This window comes from Alternaria rosae (genome assembly GCF_020736505.1).
Source record: "Alternaria rosae strain MPI-PUGE-AT-0040 chromosome Unknown BKA58scaffold_4, whole genome shotgun sequence".
NCBI classification, from domain to species: Eukaryota; Fungi; Ascomycota; class Dothideomycetes; order Pleosporales; family Pleosporaceae; genus Alternaria; species Alternaria rosae.
In genome coordinates this window covers 1-20,084 of record NW_025763573.1, presented here as the reverse complement: position 1 = coordinate 20,084, position 20,084 = coordinate 1, and the positions used below count along the sequence as shown (strand labels likewise).

Genomic DNA, 20,084 nt, shown 5'->3' with positions numbered 1-20,084 from the left:
AACATCATTCTGCTGACCCCGCTGGACGAACTCTATGTATATATAAGGAAACTCATCAAGGGTTCAACTTTTCAGGGAAATGCGAAAGGGTCGGATTGTGAAGTTTGTCGTTACATCCGACAGGCCACAGCCTGATAAACCTGACCCGCTGTCACAATAACGGCAGTGCTGGCCTGCAGCGATGATGCTTGGGTAGTGGAGCTTCAACGAGTATGTATGGCTGCTTGGACCGCAGTGAGGCGTTCGTCGGACATGTGTACGGAAGCATGAAACAATCGTGGGGTCGGTTAGCAGGGCGGTGGCCTGGGCTGAATCTGAAGCCTGATCAAGTGGTGGGCAAAAGTACCAGCGCGTGGGTGTTTGCCAACATGGCGCTGAAGAGGATAGATACCGTGGGCGCGTCCCTGTCGCGTGTGACGGGACGGTGCTGGCGAATAAGGTACTGCTGCCTCACAGGGCTGGAGTGGCGCCGATCCTACAGCAATTTCGCGGACGGCCTGGAGATGATCATCGTCAGCGTACAACGGTAGGCGGCGGGTGAGGGGCAATTTGCTTACCTCGTGGCACCGATGCAATCGATTAGGTCCAGCCCGGGCTATTCATTTCGGAATTCAGGTTGAAACTTGCTGGAAAGTTAGTATGCAGAAGCTCTCGGACTGAGTGTGGCGGTTGCGTATGCAGGAAGGAGATGCAGGTTTCTGTTGTAAGCTCAGCAAGGACTGAATTACAGCATAGCCAGTTGGCCTTATTCGCCGACGGCGAGGAATTCACTCTGCCGGCATTGAGTCTGCCGACGAGCATCCAACGTTCCAAACAGAAGGGGAAGGATGGCCGTTCGGATCCGCTGCCAGGGGCGGCCTGACGGTAGACAGACGGCCACGCGGGAGATGACACGACAGTTGGACCAGGTCTCCGGATGCGAGTCTGGCCGGGCCCAGTATCGCGAAAAGACAAGACCAATTGCATTCCTTTCCTCAAGAGTCAACCAAGAGGACGTCTTGGAGCGTTGGAGCATTGGAGCATAGGTTTGCGCCTACCGTAGTACATGGAAAGGGGAGGTATGACAGCGCCAGGCGGTTAGGCCAGGGGAACACAGCGAAAGGCCACCGGGACCATGACTAGGAAGCTGGGTGATTCGCTCGCTTCATTATACGTCCCGAGGTTAGCGGCTTCAGGTACGCGATGGGCGTTTGGTACTTCTGGATCGTCTCCCCGCATACTTTGGCTACCCATGTGCAAGACTGGCGATTGGGCAGCATATCGTGTCGGCGCTGCAGAGCTGACGGGCGGAGAGGCAAAGCTGACGATGCGTCGTGGCGCGACGAGAAAAGCAAGTCGCGGGCGCTGTCATATCGAGGATGCAGGGATGCAGCAGCCCCTCCCGACGCCTGCAAGGTACCGCTCAGGGCAGGGCGCTGATTGGACGGAGTGCTAGCGGAGCGCGATGTCCCTCGCAGTGTTCATGATACTTTTTGTCGTTGCGGCAGCTGCAAAGGGCGGGCCAAGGGCTATCATGAGAACGTGCGTGGTTGTTTTCAGACTGTGGGGGGAGGCAAAGTTTGTTATTGCAAAAGGAAGGCATGACTCTGCGACGCGACTGACGAGGCAGGAGCGACGTGTGACGCGGAAGGAGCATGTCTGACGAGCTGCGAGGAAGCGGCGAGGGCGCTAGCAAATGCCGTTGGATCGCGTCGATGCATCGCCGTCGACACTGTCGCGTTTGCCTGTCGCCCGCATCCCCTGGGACGGCGCGGGTTTGGGCTCAGCGGCGCAATACTGGCCGTCCGACCTCAGTCAGCCTATCGAGCGGATATTGGCCCGCGCTCTATGGCTTCTCTGCTCCCTGCACCGCGACGCCCATGCGCGACGCGGAAATGAGGCTAGTGGAAATTGATCCTTGTCCCATGTGCGAGTGCTTGTCACTCCCCCAGAGGCCCAAAGAGTGCATACCCACGTCGACCCGCTCCTCGAAGCCTCTTTTCGGTCGGGAGATCTGCTTTCTGCATTCTTTTCTACCACCACGCCAGCACTCCGCAGCGCGCGTGCATTCACTCCTTCACCCATTTGCTGCCAGCTACACACGCTCCTTAACCTTTGCCATAATCTATTGTTTTGTACTTTTTGCCGCCAACCGAGCCATCCAGAGTCTCGCGCGCCCGATCCCGCCTGCAATCGCTGCACGCCTTCCTTTTCACCCCGAGCTCCCTCCTGCGTCTCTTGCCGACATTACTTTCCACTGTGCCTAGGACACACTTTCGAAAAAGACTGCCCGTGACTGCCTCCATTGTTGTTTTTGGCCCCGCTACATGTTCGCGTTTGCTCTTTCCTCCCAGCCCGAGTCGCCTTGCTCTCACCTTCCCCACTCCTCGCTCGAGTGCGCCTTCCCGCTCACCCCAGCGACACTCCAGTCGAGATTGGTCAGCGCACAGCCGTCGCTATAATCCAGTCTAATCACTCTCGCCAGTAAGACTACACTCCTCCCCTTCCCCATTGCCAAGGCGCGCTTCCATTGCCTCGCCCACTCCGGATGCAATGCGGCGTACTTATACCTTTGCTAATAACTGCCAGACCATCATGAACCGCTGGTTGAACAGGAAGAAGGATGGCGCCGAGGATGCGGCCGCCGCCCCAAAGAAGACGAAGAAGGGCAAGAAGGGTCAGGAAGAGCCCAAACCAGAGTTCGATCTCAACTTCGCATTGCCCAAAGCCGATGACTTCCGGACAAGTTTAATCATGCCTGGCCTGTCTACCCGCTTCAGCATGTTGAGAGAGCAGGATGACCCAGACTCCAAGATTGGCAAGGCCAGCGACGACAGTGTACTACAACCGAAACGCCAGTCGCGCCTCCACGAGTTCGGCTTCGTTCCAGGAGGTCTTTCCGACATAGCTGAAGTGTCTTCGCTCAATGGCTCCATCCGACCGCCCTTCGCAAGCGAACGTACCAACTCCTTCGACAGCAGTAGGGATGACGATGGCTCTGGTAGCGTTATGAGCAGAGCTAGACCCGGCGAGGGCAACGTCTTGTTTGGCGGCCGACAAAAGATCTACATGATCTCTAATACAAACGCGAAGGGCACCGGACGGACACTCTACGACGACGACGTTAACATGTCAGCATACCAACGACTCAGACAAGAGGAGAAGGACAGGCTGAGGCAACAGGCGGATTATGAAGACGGCCAGAGCTCTGAGCCGTCCAGTCCTACTGAGCTCAGCCGCAAGAGGGAGACTTCGTCATCCACCAACTCAGGCACATTGAACACCCGCACATCCACAGCCGCGACATCGATAGCGTCACAGGGCACCAACTCTGTATCAGCATCCTCGCCGGCGTTTCCCCCGGCAGGTGCCCCGATGACATCGCCAGATCTAGGTCGGTCGACAACGAAACGGAGGCTTTACGACCAAGGACTAGATCAACAAATCCAAGAGCAACAATCCTCAGCTATGAACCGTCTCAACTCCATACAACGCGCACGCGCGCCAACCGGGCGATCAACCCCGCCGATCCCCATATCTCAGGCACGGTCTGCTACCAATCTCAGTGATCGGTTCGCACGGGGACCACCCGCCTTCCGCTCAGACAGCCCAAACGCGCTCGGATACCCTGGCATAAGCAGGAACAACTCCTCCGGCGCGTCAAGCCCTGTGCTCGCCCGCCCGCAGTCGCCTGCGTTGGCAAGTCCTGTCATTAGTGACAGTGAGGAAGCACATACCCTCAATGCCGCGCTCCAACCCAACGATCGGGGCAAAGCGACTGCCATGGGTGCTTTTAACAAGCCCAAGGCGGCATTCAGCGAAGAGCAGTATGCAGAGCGCTTGCGTCATATGCAGCAGGACCGCGAGGGGCGCTCAACACCAGCTCAGAAGGCCGAGAGGTCCCCGCCTCGCAAGCCTACTTTGAGAGAGCGTGCCGAACAGCAAAGGCGTAAGCGAGCTGAAAGTGACGCAAACGAACGGTCAAGCATTGAATCAACTGCTGAACAAGCTCAAGCACCCTCTGCTTTTTCCAGATTTCAAGCTGCTGCCAGTCAGATGAGAACCGCAGGTCCAGGTACACCGACCTCGCCACCAACCCAACGTCTCCCAGCCATTCCCCGTCAATCAGCAGCGTCTCCGGACAATTGCAGCAAGGCCACATTCTTCAGTTCCCCAGATTCCAGCGAAGCAGAAGATGAAGCTCCCAGGCCGTCAACCACGCGCCCGGCAGAGCCCGCTCGCCGATTTGACAATCTCCCCGTAGCAACCGGACCCGCACCTTCAATGTTCGAGCATCCTGCGTTCCGCTCGCGGACGACATCGGAGGAAGAAGTTTCTCAGAATGGCCCTTCTCCATACAGCCCTGCTCTTACCCAAGAGGCATCTCCACGCCCCGACGAGACAGTGAAAGTGGATGGTACTGAGGTTGACTCACCAACATTGGGTCCTGAGAACGGCGGACTCAGTGGAATGATCAGGCAGCATCTTCGCAACGTCAGCAATGTTTCTTCCAACTATGGTGAGCCAGGTCCTCCAATGATGAGCCCACCTATGGGGCTCGCCATTCATACACAAGGGTCTGGCTTCCAGCGCCGCCAACCCGGGTCGGAATCGGCTACCCCAGCTCCCTCAACATACAGCCACTCTAACCCGTGGGATCTGGATGACATTGACAACCCTTACCGCGATGAACTCGTTAAACTGAACTCCGATGAGCAGGCCAATGGACAAAATACCACACCGCTGATAATGAGCGCAACCGAACCAAACCCTGCAGCTCCCTGGGATCTTACTCCGCGAAGGGCCCACGAGCGTGTTGCTAGCAACGAGACAGAGGCTGACCACGAAGCTTTCCAGCGAGACCTCGCTCACCGGCAGCGCTTGATACAGGAGAATCTCCGTGCTAAGGCTGAAGGCCGTTCAACAAGTCCAGCACCAGCACCCGGCGGCCCATCCAACGGACTGAAGACGGCTTTGAACATGCTTCGTGCAAAGTCGAGCCGTGAATCCTTTGCTACAGTTGATGTTTCTAACAAGTCAGTAAGGAAGCTTGCTCTTGGAGGAAGTTCGGCCAATGTCAGCAGCACCTCGCTCGTCGGCCTTCAAGGTGATATGCCTGCACTGCGACCAAAGCAATCTCGAGTACTGCAGCAAAGTGAGCAAGATGCACAGCGGGAACTCGAGAACCGTCAGCGATCAGCAACAGAGAGCAGCCGGACTGGTCGTCCATCAGGTAGATCTCCACAAGCATCGACCAGAAGCTCAACGCGAGAGCGCTCGAGCTCTGGAACATCATCAGGCCGATCCCGAAGTCGCCATGATCAGTACCGCGATGATCTGGATCAAGCTATGACAGACGGCTCCCGCGGCGTGTATCCTGCGAACACGATGCCATCAATGCCTGGATACTCTGCTCACCCTACGCCTCCACTTCCTTCCGAGAGACCATCGCTGGACTCCCAGGGTCGCATGCGATCGCGTAGCAACAGCAAAACCGCCGCGGCGAACTATTTCGAGTCAAAGCATCTGCACCCTATCCAGACCAACGCTGGACCGGGTCAGAACACTCGTCTGCCTCCTGGAGGGAAATTCTCCCCGGGAATCCCTATTTCACCGCGGCCTTCACCAGGTGGCTTCAGCAGTGCCAACGGCAATGGCTTCTCGCATCCAACATCTCCAGTGCCTCCGTTCTCCGCCAATCACACCCCTCCTGTCTCAAACCCCACTACACCCAACGCTGCCGCCTTCAACCCAAGTACTGTGCAGCCGTTGACCAAGACTGGAGTACTACGGAAGAAGTCTATCGCGAAGTCGGAGATCTCGGAGCCGGTGTTCCTTTCCACAACGTCTTCCATTGACACAATCAATCTTCCAGCTGGTGCTTCTCTGAAGAATGGCATGGAGAACGACGCTCCGCCTGTTCCGCCCATCAATCCTATGAGGCGACGTTTCGGATTTGGCCGCGGTGAAAGCCAAAGCCAAAGCCCAACGGGACCATCACCTTATGATCCTGCTGTCCAGCATGGAATGGATGGACCTCGAGCCCCTTACGCCGAACCACTCCGCACCAATTCGTCTGACGCACTGATGAACCAATCGCAGCAACCAAAGGGCAGGCTGCGGAAGGCGTCGAGCGAAGGCAGGAGCCTGCGCGGAGATGCACAAAGCCAAATGGGACCCTCGCCAGCGATGCCTCAAAACGGCTTCACCGGACGCAATGGGTCACCTCCACGCCCTGCGAACGGTCAACAGCCTATGGAGGGTGCCATGTTCTAAAGGACACCTCATCTATATAAGGTGTTGCTCTGTCAGCACCTCAACATTCTCGATCAAAAGCGATCTCTCTTTCATCTTTGGCACATTTGGAAATCCCTTTTCTTTTCTGTATGTCTACTTTCGGTCCACGGATCGCCGTGTCTGCGATCACGGCCTTTTTCTTTCCTTAATCTGTTCCGGCTTCCGACTTAGCAATATACCTTCCCGTTCTGCGACTTCGACTTCTCTTTGCAAAGATCTCATTTTACGATCAACGATAGGGTTCTGGCTAGATTACAACCTTCACCGGGCTGGACACGGTGTTTCTGGAGGTTGGCAATAGCATCACACAAGTTTGAGTACATTTAGTAGAGTCAGGTGCGGGAGGATTGCATGTTCATCGGAGTCTTCATGTACTGCTAGTCACTACAGCCTTTTCATAGGCTCACGGTTCAGCTCGTGCTGTCAGACTCGCGTCAGCCAATTCGTGGTGTTGAATACAATCAATTGCCTCAAACAACAAGTACTATGTACAGAATCCACTTAACGTGCACACCAACTCGAAACCAATCGCATCATCACTATTATACCTCAGCAGCCAGCGCCGACTGCTGGATGTGGGACAACGGTCGCAATATGTCTGAAACCCCCGCGCGCGATGTTTGGACTGGTTCATCTACCGTGCCGCGTTTCCGGTTTCATCGCTGCCGGCCTCGTGCATCGTCAACGGCGTTGACACCTTCACATGCAGAAAAGCATGATTTCGTCACCATGCAAAAGGAATATGAGACAAAATCGCCCATCTGCATAGGCGAGCGACTCACGAGCCCTGTGTTTCAGACGCCTTGGGAAGGGCCGTGCGTAGGATCGAGAACCTGGGATCGTCGCGACTGAAGACAATCTATCAAGTCTCGGCTCGAGACGAGGCTTTATTGATTGTCGATACTCAGAAGAGGGTGAGAGGTTACAACGGGATTGTGAGTGAAAGGTCTGCGACGGAGAGATCGAATTGCTGTGGAAGGAGAAAAGGGATGTTGGTGGGGACAGTGATCTAAGGCCCGCATGCCGCTTATCGCGTACCTGCATCTTGCGATCCATTTTCACGCGTCGCCTTCCTTTGCCGGAATCAAGACGTCAGCAACACATCTCGGCGCTCTTGGTAGCGCAATGATGGCATCAAATCTTGTGCAATCTTCTCGACGTTCGATAAAGGACGCACAATCTTAAGCAGCGGAGCGCAGAATGTTACTGCAAAAGACTAAGCGTTCGACGATGGAACGTCCACGTCCAAAGTCCAGTCTGCTGTAGCGGTACACTACGCCACTGGTCCATTGGAACCGTCGACGGCATCTTCCCCATCCGCACGCCAAGACGACATACTTTCGTCTAACGCAGGGTCGGTATCCGGTGCCGCACGAAGAACGCATGTCCCCCGAAGCGTTCGCTGTGCAGACAGAAAAGCAATTTAGCAAGGCTGTCAGCAAGCACGAGATGAGAGGGCAAAAAGAGGAGAAGTCAGCAAAAGCTGTGGTGCTGTTCTATCGGGTACAACATCCCTACATATCCAAGATAAAATGGTCTGGACTGCCAGCCCCAGGCCTCCCAAAACAGCACTGACACAGCTCCGCAGGCAGCGTGATTGGGCCGGCGACAAGAAATCGCACCGTCGCATTGCGCAGAGCAAAGAAAAGCAAGGCCGCTCCCACCATCCATCTCCACAGCCGTGCCAGCACGCCGCTTAGCCAACGCTAAAGGACCGCAAGTTCGGCGCCATCCCAAACTCTAACTGCAACCTAACCCTCCTTCCGAGGCACATTACACACCTATGCGAAGCTCTCGCTGCTCATCCGTCGCTCGTAACTCGACGAGATACACTCCTCTAGAATACGTAGGTGCGATAGAACGCGCAGTAGATCATGGAAACCAACAGCGCCCAGGGAGGGGTACTGGGGAACATAGTCAACTGCATACCAAGGCTTTGCGACAAACCGCGGCAATCCCTGGGGACGATCACCGGGTAACTCCAATGTTAATCTCCACGAGTCTATTGCTCGTTAGGGAGCAGGCTTGGACCAAGGTATTGGTTACCAGAATCTTAATCAGTACATAGACCCCCCTCTCCGTCCCATCGTTTTCTCGCTCAACCCTGTTCCATCTCACATCGACATTCCCTCACTCCAGTCCATCTTTCACATATCGAATATTATCACCAACATATATTATACCATATAATCAAGATGCGTTTCCAGGCTACCGTCCTCGCCGTCGCGGCTTCGCTCGCTTTCGTTGGTGCTCAGGATTTGAGCGGTATCCCCCAGTGCGCTGTATGTTGCCCTTCCTCCCCTATCGTCGATCGGATCGGATTTAGGAGCCCACATCTCCACGTCAAGACGATCGCGACACGGTTACATTGTATCTAGCATCATCTATTAACACACAACTCAACAGATCCCCTGCTTCGTCGCTGCCCTCCCCAACTCCAACTGCGGTGTCACAGACACAAACTGCCAGTGCACCAGCGGCCGCTCTGCCATTGAGAACTCGCTCCTCACTTGCGCACCCGAGCGATGCCAGCAGGATGAGATTTCCAGTACGTTTCTGCATACTCTACATACCTATCATATATGTCCATGTCTAACGCGACCACTAGGCCTCGCACCCGCTGTCTCCTCCCTCTGCGCCGCCGCCGGTGTAACCCTTTCCGACATCCCCACTGCCGCCGCCTCATCTGGCGCTTCCATGACCGGCTCGATGATGTCCAGCATGAAGAGCGGATCCCCCACCATGAGCGGCTCCATGTCGCCCACCAGCTCCGGTGTCGCTGAGCAGACTGAGAACGCTGCTGCTGGCAAGCTTGCTAGCTACGGTGTTGTTGCCATGGGTATGGCTGCCGTCTTCGGATTGTAGATGTCGAATATCTGGAGGGGTGATACGAAGGGCGCGTTGGTTGATTAGGAATTTGTAATGCGACAATCACTTGTATATCGTTATGTCGCAATTGATGCCGTACTGTTCATTTCAACTGCTGAGTTTTTGACGTCATGCGCGAGTGGTTGGTGATGTTGAAAAGGTCTCGGGCTTTGTTCCCTTGTTCACGCAGCTTCGAGTGCGCTCACCCATTTGCCAGACCATGCTGTGAACTCGTCTTCTTCTCCAGCCCAACTCTGCCTGACCAGCTCGATTGCGCTGTTTGCCTCACCACAGCATTTGTCCAGAGTCTGTTTCGCTTCGTCTTCATCCAGGTCGTAGAATGCGCCTGCAATGTCATCGACCGTCTCAGGTATCGTCTTAAGGGTATTCACGAGCGCGTCTAGCTTCTTGCAGGGTGGCAATGCCGTGCCGTTCGTTGCGGCGGTCGGTTCGAGCGTGGATGATGCAGGATACGTCTTCAACCTCCTCTTGATGAGTGCTTGGTAGAGCATACCAATCATCTTCAGCTTCTTGACACTAGTATCCAGTAGTTCCTTCAGCTCCTTGTTGTCCTTGCCAATCTTATTCGATGCGCCGAAAATCTCGTCTTCGTCGTCGCTGCCTTCTGCTTCGTCGTCGTCTTCCACGTCTTCGCCCCATTCTTTCAGCTCCTCGATTGCATCTAGTAGGACTGCGCGGTACTCTTGAGCCTTCTTGACTACGAGTCCGACGACGCCATCGTCGCATAGCTTCAGCAGCGCGTCGCATGCGTCCCAGAGCACGCCGGTGGAGGACAAGACTTCTTGCTTCTCGTTCTCAGAAGGGCCAGTATCTTTTCCCTTTGCGCTCTGTCTTTTCTCCGCCATATTCAAGATCATGGCGAGAACTTCTCCCCATGTCCCCAGCAATCTCCGTACCTGCGCCTTGACTTCTGTGCGCATGATGTCTCCAATATCGCCTCTCTGTCCTTCTCTTGGTGTGTATGAGGCCGCAGCCACCATGCTGTTCAGTGGACCTGAGCTCACATCGCCGATTTTCGCTATTATCGCGGAGGGTGTGAGGGGTGGGTTGATGAGGAGGAGGGACAGTGTGGTCGTATGCGATTTGAGGAGCTTAGTTGAGCCTTTGATAATGTCGAGAGGATCTGCTATCTCTGTTTCAGACGTTGGAACGGCATCTCTGGTAGGCGCGAGGGAAGACTGGTAGTGTATGAGGAGCGCTTGTGTGGTTTTGGTGAGGTCGACGAGACTGCGCAGGTCTTTTGGTTTCGACATTGTGCCCTTCTTATTGGGAAGAATTAAGGAGTGTTATATTCTGGAAAGCTGAGAATATGTACGCAGTTCACGAGCCAAAGTTTGGACAGTATCAAAATTTTGGTGGGGCAGTGACTCTTAGCGGGGTACCTAGGTACATGGCTCCGTCATACCCGTACCATAGCGGACATGCTCCGTAGATGCAGATGGCTGTGTCCATCTCAAGCTTGCCGCGACACTATTCCAATATACTGATATCTGGTTCTGTCCAGAATTTCATGAGATCTTGGTCAATATGCTGGGCACGTCCTTCTTATACCACAGTCCAGTCCGGACCCCCACGATTTGGAAGGCGAAGTCGAGGCAGTGAACCTCAGCAGGCCTCGTATGTGCTGCGTCTCAGACATGACTGAACGAGGAAATGTGCCGCTGATGCATAGATTCACATGTACGTAAGAATCTGCCCCGACATCTGCTGAGGTCACAATGGCGTTCGTCCCCGCCCTTGTGCTGCTCACATTGAGCCTCGCCAATGAGGCTCGCGCACTAGGCAATGAAGGCTGCGAGGCGCAGTTATCGCAGTTCACCGGTTCTGCAGGTTTGACCACTGAAAGCTTACTACATGTCATCTCCTACTTCCACGTTGCAGGCGCATGCATGGCGGAATGTAAAGCAATTACGCCTAGCTCAGCCATTCGTCGACTCGATCTCAACGATACCGACAGCCTCGCATCATGAAGTTGGAGGACTGGTGATGAATTCGGTGAAGCAGAGCCTCATGCAACGGGGCATACCAGCCTGGTGTATATCTGTCAATCGCGGATGCGCGAAGGACATAGGTCCCTACAGTGTACCTCAGGAATGCCACATCTCTCACCGGTATAGATTCTTTCTATCCGTTCACTTCAGTACCAATCGTACCCCAGCACTCTCATCCACCCATCGTATACCTCCTACGCAATGTCTTATGTCGAGGATACTTTTCCGGTCTACCGTCTAGACCAGGCAGATTTGGAGAAATACCTGAGAGAGTTGCACGGTTCGCGTGACTTCCACATCGAAGTGAGAAATCCCGGAATTCTCAAGGATATGTGCTGAGCATATTGTGCAGGTCATTAACGATACGTACAAGTTCCGAATTCCGAGAAGGTTGGAGGCGGTATGGAATCTTTGATATATCGGTGTTGGTACAAATTCTGACTTCGAGCAAGAACGAGAGAAAAACGCTTAGGGGCCGTAGATGGGAAGACGACTGAAGAAAGATGTTGGCAGCGATCTTGTGGGGGCGGGCTGCATGCTCGTCTGCCGCGGGGCTAGAAAGGAATTCGTGGCGATGTCCTAAGGCGACACCGGACTAGGAACTCGGCGCTGCGGTCATTTGCTCTGTTGGTATATAACTCAATCTACCCAGTCTTCTCAATGAGGGACATTCCAGTTTCCATTGCTGAACTTCGATGCAATTGCAATGGATCGATACGTTTCATCATGCAAAGACTTCCGAAGCTACCCTCAGAATCTCACACAGCGATGTGTCCTCAGCTATAGTTTGGCAGGGTACGTCGCTCGGCTGAAATCTCAATCTGAATATCTCTTTCAAGATGAGAGAGTGGAACTGGAATTTCTTGACTATCGGGAACTGGATAATCGTAAGCGCTCTATTACTGGCCGAAATTCGACCTACTTACCACGCATCAGGCTTCAGCTCGGCATGCGTCAAAAACCAAAGGGAATTGGAACTTATACTTAGTTGCAGACAATCACTGACGCCCGAGGTTGTCGATCCGAGATGCCGTTTCATGTCAGTGGACGTTTGCTTTTTGGTGGAATTCAGCTAATGATGACAGATTCCTGACAGCTGGACAAAGCCGGGCGCCATTACGGATCACGCACGACATGTTCAGTTTCCTGTGCACAATCTACCAGGTTTCTCCTTCGTTCCTGGATTTCATATTCCCCTTCGGACTGAAGGAAGAAGCGAAAGACTTCCATTTCAGTGGCTTGAAAGGAGAATACCGGTTAGCATCTTACGACAAGACGTGTGCACTACCAAGTTTAGATCGCTCAGGAAGAGATCTTCGCTTCAGCTACAATCTGAGATCCGTGGAACCGACTTCACGTCGGTCAAAAGAACCCTGGTCCATCCGCCAGTGTGCTGTATACCATACATTCGACGTGGAAAATGGGAAAATGATCTGGATAATTGTCAAGGGAAACAAAGAAATACAAAAACGCGTGACTGAAGTGTCTGAGAGATCAACACATAGCGGTGACCCCCTCAGATCTCGCAGTAATGCGTTCACGATATCACTGGAAACGCATATGCTGTTGTGCAATTGGTCCGGAGAGAACTGGCGATGGTATATCAATGATTTCGAAGATCAGTTGCAAGCTCTGACAAGAGGGGTAAATGCCCTTGAGGTTGAGAGGAAGCCATCCCCGCTATCATCGCCTACGCTACCAAATATCACAAGCCCACGAGCCAGCGCTGGCCCGTTCTCCAGCTTGTCAAGGGCTACCACATTACGTCCGATTCTGACAGGACCCTGGACCCGGTCAAACACACTACGAGAAAGCCCGCAAACATATACGCGCACGACAACAAGTACTAATAATCAGCCTTGCAGCTTCTGGACATCTGGACAAAGCAAAGGCGCTCTCCCTGAGACGAAACGATGGAAATCGGCGGTGAATGATTTTCGCAAGTTGCTAACATGGCCCACGCGATCTAACACAGCTTCTAGCCGTTCAACCTCAGGAGACGAGAAGACATTGCTAGCGTCTCCTGGAGCAATGACCTCGCCAGAGCTTCCATCTGCGTCTTCCGATGGCGGAGTAGACAAGGACGACAAGTTCAATTTCAAGAACCTCCAGGCAATACAGCATATCGAGGAGAAAGTTCAAGAAGCCATGCTTGTACTCAAGCTGAACACTGAGGTTCTTGAGCAACTGAGGCTGCACTACGGTGAAGTTGCAGAGCATGCCGAGTTTCCTCAGGAATTGAAAGACGAGTGCAAGGCTAGTCTTCATCGATTTAACAAGAGCATAGTAGGCGTGGAAAAAGACATGCATATGCTGCAGTCACGGACTGAGACACTGTTGCATCTTCTGGCTAATCGGAAGAACTTGGTAAGTACCCATACTCTCTCACATCATCATACGGTTAGTGGGATAGTGGGATGCATCAAAGCTACATCCATCGAAGCGAGAGACTGAGCATGTGCTAATACCGTGTTCTAGATGAGCGGTATACTACAGCACCGAAGCTCCAAAGCCAGCGAGTTCTACGCTAAAGAGTCTCGAGAATCCGCGGCTCGCATGGAGATAATGACTGTGAAGATGCAAGATCTTGCCATGAAGACGAAACAGGAGACCGTCTCCATGAGGGTTATCACCACCGTGACCCTCTTCTTTCTTCCAGCAACCTTCATCGCCGTAAGTGATCGATAACACATGCTGGATACACGCACTAAAGCTATTCAGACGTTCATGAGCACTGACATTCTTAACTTCGAACATGGTAAACAAGACCTGCAAATGCAAGGCCTCCGGCTTTATCTGATGATTGCTCTCCCTGCGACAGCTCTGACCTTTGTCGCATGGTACTTCATATATTACTTCGCTAGAAGGGAAGCTCGGTCGAACGATCAGTCCGAAGCAGTTGGGGAGGCCTGATCTCTTATCAGATTGTACGTTCGTCATCTACATCACATGCGTTAGCTCTTCGTTTCCTGTTGGTAAAGGCTGTGGGTTGGTTTTGCAATGTTGCTTTTCGGATAGGTGGGTGGTCTCCGGAGAGGTCTGATTTCTGCGGCGTCGTACCATCAGTACAGCAGATATCGGAACTATGACGATGTCTCCTCCCTTGTATATTAGACGTATAGATCTGTTGTCAAATTTAGATCGTGATCATTCTTTTTATTCAGCTCTTGGTGTGTTGGTATGATCAGTTGGTCTTGTCGCATAGTTCAATACGAGAGCCGTTTAATCTGGAAGTCGAACCGATCGTAGGCAAGGATCTAGTCGGTATTTCCAAGATCAGGTTCGCTGTCAATGCCGTCAAAACTCGCGAGCGTATCATGAAGCCTGGGCCATGAGCCATGGTCAGTAGCGGACCGATGCGTCTTGGCGGTTCCACGTTGTTCGACCTAAAAGCCAACGTCGCGTCCACAAGGCAGATCTCTCCTGTCATTAAATCTCCGATTATCGATCAATTCTCATCGAGAGCATATGTGCAGCCTGGATAACCAAAGTAGGTTTATCGCGGTAGGATTGTAGACTAGCTATCACAGTCGCTCAGCCGCGTAGCCGCGTGGCCGCCAACTTTCCTGTTGTCACCTCTCCATTGTTCGCGATAACTCTTATTTCCTCTCATCACATCTTCTACAAGAAAGTCCTCCTTTTTCTAGATGGATAATGGCACGCTCACCGAAGGACGATGATGCAGCTGATGCAGGTCCGGTAGAGTGTGGCTTGAGGCTATGGGCGGGGTCCTGTCCTGATCGCTTTAGCGCAGAAATGGAGCAGACCCCCGAGGGCCCTGGCTTCAGCCTGCCGCGCATACTTGCAAAAGCTTCAACCTCACATCGAGCTTACGTGCAAACTTCATACCGCCTCTTTTCCCCTCCTAACTCTTCCTATACCTGTCGCGACTCGCGCCGACCGAGAATACCTGATGCGCACCATCCCCGATAGCTGCGATGGAATCCGAACTTCACGATTTCCTCGAGCGCGTAAACGAGTGCACAGCGGTCGCCGTAGCTGATTCCATGCCAACAGTCACTCGATCGATTGTATCAATAGAAGGGCTTCGATCCTACCTGACTGAGGAGAGACTGCGAAGGCTCTTATTCTATGTGGGCAACTCCGACCTCTATGAGCATGCTGTCCGCGAAAGATACCTAGCCGTATTTTCGGTTCTTCTTTCGATAGACAAGGGGCCCTATCTAGCGATCTTCGTGCAATACGATCACATGGCAGACGGAAGGCTTCCTTTCCTTACCTGCGACGCATGGCCGGAGGTTTGCAAAACCATATTCAATGAGTTCTACGAAGCACAGTGGAAGTTCTGTCCAAAGCAGCTCGTGTATGGCCAACTTCATGACACTTGGCTACACAAGGAGATGGTCGTGCCGTTCAGGGGCAAGGTACTTCTAAAGGATAGTGTAGACTCGATTGTCTTCAAGGTTGAGCTGTTCGATGAGTACAATCATCTCATACCCGTATGTCAATTCCATGCACACGCATGGCTCCATACATCTGTAGCAGGTAACTGACTCTTTTGCGCCAAGGACGAACTAGGTATCCCCCCTACCAACGTCTTCATTCTGAAATCCTGCCGATCGGACTACGCGAAGTTACACAACAATGAGGTAAAGGCTTACAGGACACTATTGAGTCACCCAAGTGGCCAGGATGCGATGCAATATATGGCCCGCTTCTATGGGTCGTGGGCACAGGGTGAGACTCGAAACATATTACGTGAATATGTCGGCGGTGGTACCCTTACAAACTTCTTCGAACGAACCGAGCCGCCAACGACGATGGCCGATATCCTCGAATTCTGGAAGAACTTCATACAGTTCATAAAGCCGATAGGGTGTATACATCATCTGCCCAATCCGCACGATCGTCATTCGTACAAAGCTGGGTACGTCAAAAGAACCACGGAGTTCACCTCCTCTGACTTGTAACTGACTTGAGGAGATTACACAACGATATCAAGCCGGATAACATCCTTGTGTCAGAGCAAGACGGGAGCAATCCGTATAGAGTATCATTCAAACTGGCAGACCTTGGTCTCGCTGGGTTCGCAGTGGCCGATGACCAAGATGAGATACAACTTCGCGACGTGCACGGTACGAAGATGTACAGTATGTTCCCCTCGAGGCCCATTTTCAACTCAACTAACAATGCTCTCAAGGTGCACCCGAATCCTTCCGTGGCGAGTCGGACAGGTCCATGCAACAAAGCATCAAGCAAGCACATCCAGCTAAAGACATATGGGCCTTGGCTTGTGTGATTAGTGAAGCCGCAGTGTGGACTGTGTTCGGCCAAAAAGGGCTAGACAAGTACCATCGCCTGCGAGTCGAAGCTACCAATGATGAAACGACCCTCAGAAATACAGGGTATAGTGGCTGCTTCCATAACACCAGAAATGTCCTGTCTGCCGTAGACCAAATGCATAAGGAGGCCACTCAAAGTCGCCGAGCGAACATCGATAACATCGTTGGCTCGGTCCTTGTTACTGTTGGCGGAATGATGATGCAAGATCCAGCGAAAAGACCAGATGCGTGGAGAGTCTACGAGGATCTTAAACGAGCTATAGAACTGGCGACACCAACAGTTCATGCTGTACCCACGCAACCACCTGCGCAAAACAACCAAGTTCGACACTCTATGCCTGTAAATATGTCACCAACTCTTACAAACGGGCTGGGCTTGGATATGAATCCGCTTTCCCTGCAGTCGTCTGGTGTTATACAAGGGCATCAATCATATCATCTTCCAGAAAGACGCTCAACGATCAATGGGCTTCCTTCTCCTCCCCCACCTTCTAGTGCTACCAGCTCTGGAAAAGGAAAAGCACCGATGCGTGGTCCTTACAGTTCAGCCTCCCACACTACACATGGGTCGCAACGGACACCACTGCCTCCCACACTGAGTCCTGTTCCACAATATCGTACATCTGTCGGCTCGTCAGCCCGTCCCAAAGCCTCTATCACAAAGGTTTTGGAATACATACCCAAGAAGAAAACGTGGCCACATACTATTTTACCGGGCGAGGAATCATTGAAAAGACTAGGTGGGCGAGATCAGGTATTTCATCACGCTTGACTAGACTGTGACAAGCTCGCTCACGAAATTTTAACAGATCTTTCTTGTTGATGACTCTGCATCCATGCGACCATATTGGAAAGAAGTCCAACGCGTTTTCGAAGCTCTGGCGTACCTAGTCAAAACCATGGATCCGGACGGCATCGAGTTACATTTTGCCAATAGTCCCGCGCACAAAGGTCGTGACAGAGACCGCAAGAAGCTCACAAAGAAATTTGAAAGGGTGAGACCATATGGCGAATGCCAAATGGGTATTGCGCTCAGCAACATCCTCCCGCTCTACTACCAAAACTCGCACCAGAACCCGACAAGCAAGCGATCGTCTTTGTCCCTACGAGCAGAGGAAAAGCCCCCGGTCAACATCTACATTCTCACAGACGGTGTATGGTCGCCAGATTCATACTGCGTTTCCACCATACAAGATCACATCACGAACCTGGCTGATAATTTGTGGAAGGCTGGCAAGTTACAGCATGTCGGTATTCAGTTCATCCGTTTTGGGAATGACGCGACGGGGAAACACCGCCTCGAATATCTCGACAACGATAAATTACAGCATTACACAGTCCCTATGGATATTGTCGATACAGAGCCGTCCACCGGCAATGTCTTCAAGATGCTCCTCGCGAGTACCGATCCTTCCTGGGATAATGACGATGATGAGCCCGGCGGCTGAAGGAAATAACACTTCCTAGAGGCGTTGCGACACTCGCGCCACCCGGACTGTCAGATCAGAGTATGTGCTCCGAGAAGCCTCTCTTTTTTTTTCCCGTTGCTTTGGGATACTGCGTACGATACCCTGTGCATTACGGCGTTTGGCGATATCGGTGTCGCGTTTAAGGTAAGACACGGCAAGTTCATGATCACCATGTTCAACTATCACTGTTGGACAGGCGGAGAACCCGAGTTACGTACAAAACATCGATACGATAATAACGAAACACCATGTAGAGATTCATGTGACGGTCCTTTTGAACTAGTCTATGCATACACGCACCATTCCTTCTTTATATAATGTACATCAATGTCATAATCCTTGCTTCGTACACCACACCGCATGCAATGCATCTCAGTTATTCCTCTTACTCTTATCCTTCACCTTCTTCGCCTTCTTCTTCCCATTTCCTTTCCCCTCCCCATCATCCTCACTCGCCCTCTTCCCATTCCCTTTCCCATTCGCAGCCGGCTCCAACGCGGCATCCGTATCCTCGTCCTTGACAAGCAACTCATTCAACGCATCATTAAAGTTCTCCATCTCGTATATCTCGCCAATCTTGACGCGCATGTAGTCGAATGCGATGGCGACCTTCATGTCCTTGTTGCGCACCTTGATGACACGGGCGTTTTCTTGGAGCGAAGACGAAGTTTCCTTGAGGAGAGAGGGTATGGGTTTTGCTGGGCCTGGGGCGGGAGTTGTGGAAGAAGGAACGGTGGGGTGCATGTCCATGTTGTCTGCGTTTTCGGTGGTGGGGTCGACTTCGGCGTCTTCGTCTTCCATGGGCACGTCTTCAGCGACTTCTTTGGGGTTGAGCAGAGGGTCTTCTTCCTCACCGTCTGTGACGGTTTGGAGGACGGGGATCTTTTGGTAGCGCTGGCTGAAATGCGTGAGGACTACTGTTTTCGCGTTCATCGCTGCGCCGATACCGAGTGCCTCCGAGGTGGTGGAGTGTTTCTTGGCCTTTGCGTCGCCTTGTAGTTCATCGTCGAAAGTCGCTTCGTGGATGAGGACTGTGGTATCTTGTCCGATCTTGGAGAAGTGGACGCTTGGTCTGCAATCGCCTGAGTAGCTGACTTTAAGTGGCTTGACTTGTTCAAGGTCTGCTGGCGAGCGCGGGAAGGTAATTGAAACAGCCATGGCACCGTGGCAATGCGCTACTCTGGAAGCTTGTATTTCCTCGAAACCAAACAATTTCTCATACTCTGCTTTCGGTACGGCCGGATTCTCAGACAGTGTCTTTCCGAACGAGTTCAGTATAGACAACCTCGACCCATTCTTGTATTCGTTGGGAGTGATTTGAAGAGGGAGAATTCGACTGTAGCCAAAGTCCTCGATGGCTGAATATTCTTTAAGCCATTGGAGCATGCCACTGTGGGACATAACGGCAAGACCGTATGCGCTAGGGTCTATGTTGGTCGCGGAAGGGTCTAGGGGCTGGGAATTTGGAACAGCATTGTGTGCTACTTGGTACCAAGCACGAATCACTGCTGCTGTTCCTAAGTGGTGATCGGCATGCAAGTGACTGATCCAGATCATACGCAGGTTCTTGAAGATATCGACGAGCTCTTCGTGAGGAAAGACTCTTGAAAGCTGACCCAATGTGTTCTCTCCGCAATCCAAGAGGTAGTTGCCGATGCCAGGAACCCGCACCAATGTAGAAGATACATTACGGTACTTGGACGGTAGGGCAGAACCTGTTCCGAGTGTCGTTACCTCAGTGTCAGGACGCGCTAGTAGCTTCCTCCATATCTGCATGTCTCTGCTTTTGCTTTTGACCTCCGCTTGAGCCTTTTTAGCCAATTCGAGAACCTCAGGTGAGGTTGCAAGTTCCACTTCATTGGGCACAAAGAGACTAGATATAGTGTTTTTCTTTGTGGCAAACTTCGGCATGAGATTAAAGCCAAAGCCTCGGTCAGCGCGGATAGCTCCGGAGGGCAATGGCGATACTGTCGAGATGCCAGTCCTGTATATACTTGTCTGCGGTACAGTAGTGTTGTCGAAAACGGGTGTGGAATATCTTGACGGATCAATCTGCCCAAGTCGCGTAGCTTGTCCCGCTACCGAGTCGTTTGCGATGCGATTCGGCGCAGTATCTAGAGACGATATTACGTGTTCTACGTTGTCCATCTTGTTCA

At 52.6% G+C, this 20,084-nt stretch overlaps 7 protein-coding genes across 7 annotated transcripts; 5 read left to right on the top strand and 2 right to left on the bottom strand.

Annotated features, from left to right (window-relative positions):
• The first annotated feature begins 2,372 nt into the window (after positions 1-2,372).
• Positions 2,373-6,509, top strand: BKA58DRAFT_139303 (uncharacterized protein). The gene is made up of 2 exons (XM_046164546.1): positions 2,373-2,463; positions 2,569-6,509. Exon 2 carries the CDS (start codon positions 2,575-2,577, stop codon positions 6,253-6,255), a length of 3,681 nt encoding a protein of 1,226 aa, XP_046025713.1. The 5' UTR covers positions 2,373-2,463; positions 2,569-2,574; the 3' UTR covers positions 6,256-6,509.
• Positions 6,510-8,224: 1,715 nt separating this feature from the next.
• BKA58DRAFT_139354 (uncharacterized protein) lies at positions 8,225-9,234 on the top strand. The gene is made up of 3 exons (XM_046164548.1): positions 8,225-8,558; positions 8,683-8,824; positions 8,885-9,234. The coding sequence occupies exons 1-3, from the start codon at positions 8,472-8,474 to the stop codon at positions 9,139-9,141; spliced, it is 486 nt and encodes a 161-aa protein (XP_046025712.1). The 5' UTR covers positions 8,225-8,471; the 3' UTR covers positions 9,142-9,234.
• Positions 9,083-10,687, bottom strand: BKA58DRAFT_139524 (uncharacterized protein). Its single transcript, XM_046164552.1, has one exon. The coding sequence runs from the start codon at positions 10,416-10,418 to the stop codon at positions 9,327-9,329; it is 1,092 nt and encodes a 363-aa protein (XP_046025711.1). The 5' UTR covers positions 10,419-10,687; the 3' UTR covers positions 9,083-9,326.
• Positions 10,688-10,719: 32 nt separating this feature from the next.
• On the top strand, positions 10,720-11,824 carry BKA58DRAFT_139332 (uncharacterized protein). Its single transcript, XM_046164547.1, has 4 exons — positions 10,720-11,276; positions 11,324-11,459; positions 11,509-11,556; positions 11,609-11,824. Exons 1-4 carry the CDS (start codon positions 11,020-11,022, stop codon positions 11,651-11,653), a joined length of 486 nt encoding a protein of 161 aa, XP_046025710.1. The 5' UTR covers positions 10,720-11,019; the 3' UTR covers positions 11,654-11,824.
• Positions 11,825-12,290: 466 nt separating this feature from the next.
• On the top strand, positions 12,291-14,069 carry BKA58DRAFT_410329 (uncharacterized protein; the record flags this gene model as incomplete). The annotated part of the gene is made up of 3 exons (XM_046172210.1): positions 12,291-13,523; positions 13,635-13,829; positions 13,878-14,069. The coding sequence occupies 3 exons, from the start codon at positions 12,291-12,293 to the stop codon at positions 14,067-14,069; spliced, it is 1,620 nt and encodes a 539-aa protein (XP_046025709.1).
• A 1,025-nt stretch (positions 14,070-15,094) lies between these two features.
• BKA58DRAFT_438245 (kinase-like domain-containing protein) lies at positions 15,095-17,907 on the top strand (the record flags this gene model as incomplete). Its single annotated transcript, XM_046173576.1, has 5 exons — positions 15,095-15,616; positions 15,686-16,044; positions 16,101-16,267; positions 16,318-17,213; positions 17,269-17,907. The coding sequence occupies 5 exons, from the start codon at positions 15,095-15,097 to the stop codon at positions 17,905-17,907; spliced, it is 2,583 nt and encodes an 860-aa protein (XP_046025708.1).
• Positions 17,908-18,104: 197 nt separating this feature from the next.
• BKA58DRAFT_139395 (beta-lactamase-like protein) lies at positions 18,105-20,084 on the bottom strand. The gene has a single exon (XM_046164549.1). The coding sequence runs from the start codon at positions 20,074-20,076 to the stop codon at positions 18,301-18,303; it is 1,776 nt and encodes a 591-aa protein (XP_046025707.1). The 5' UTR covers positions 20,077-20,084; the 3' UTR covers positions 18,105-18,300.

Coding starts and splice junctions, on each gene's coding strand:
- BKA58DRAFT_139354 (XM_046164548.1), top strand. CDS start 8,472: ATGCGTTTCCAGGCTACCGTCCTCGCCGTCGCGGCTTCGCTCGCTTTC. Junction 8,559..8,682: donor GCGGTATCCCCCAGTGCGCT/GTATGTTGCCCT, acceptor ACAACTCAACAG/ATCCCCTGCTTCGTCGCTGC. Junction 8,825..8,884: donor CCAGCAGGATGAGATTTCCA/GTACGTTTCTGC, acceptor CGCGACCACTAG/GCCTCGCACCCGCTGTCTCC.
- BKA58DRAFT_139395 (XM_046164549.1), bottom strand. CDS start 20,076: ATGGACAACGTAGAACACGTAATATCGTCTCTAGATACTGCGCCGAAT.
- BKA58DRAFT_139524 (XM_046164552.1), bottom strand. CDS start 10,418: ATGTCGAAACCAAAAGACCTGCGCAGTCTCGTCGACCTCACCAAAACC.
- BKA58DRAFT_139303 (XM_046164546.1), top strand. CDS start 2,575: ATGAACCGCTGGTTGAACAGGAAGAAGGATGGCGCCGAGGATGCGGCC.
- BKA58DRAFT_139332 (XM_046164547.1), top strand. CDS start 11,020: ATGTCATCTCCTACTTCCACGTTGCAGGCGCATGCATGGCGGAATGTA. Junction 11,277..11,323: donor GAATGCCACATCTCTCACCG/GTATAGATTCTT, acceptor ATCGTACCCCAG/CACTCTCATCCACCCATCGT. Junction 11,557..11,608: donor TTCCGAGAAGGTTGGAGGCG/GTATGGAATCTT, acceptor ACTTCGAGCAAG/AACGAGAGAAAAACGCTTAG.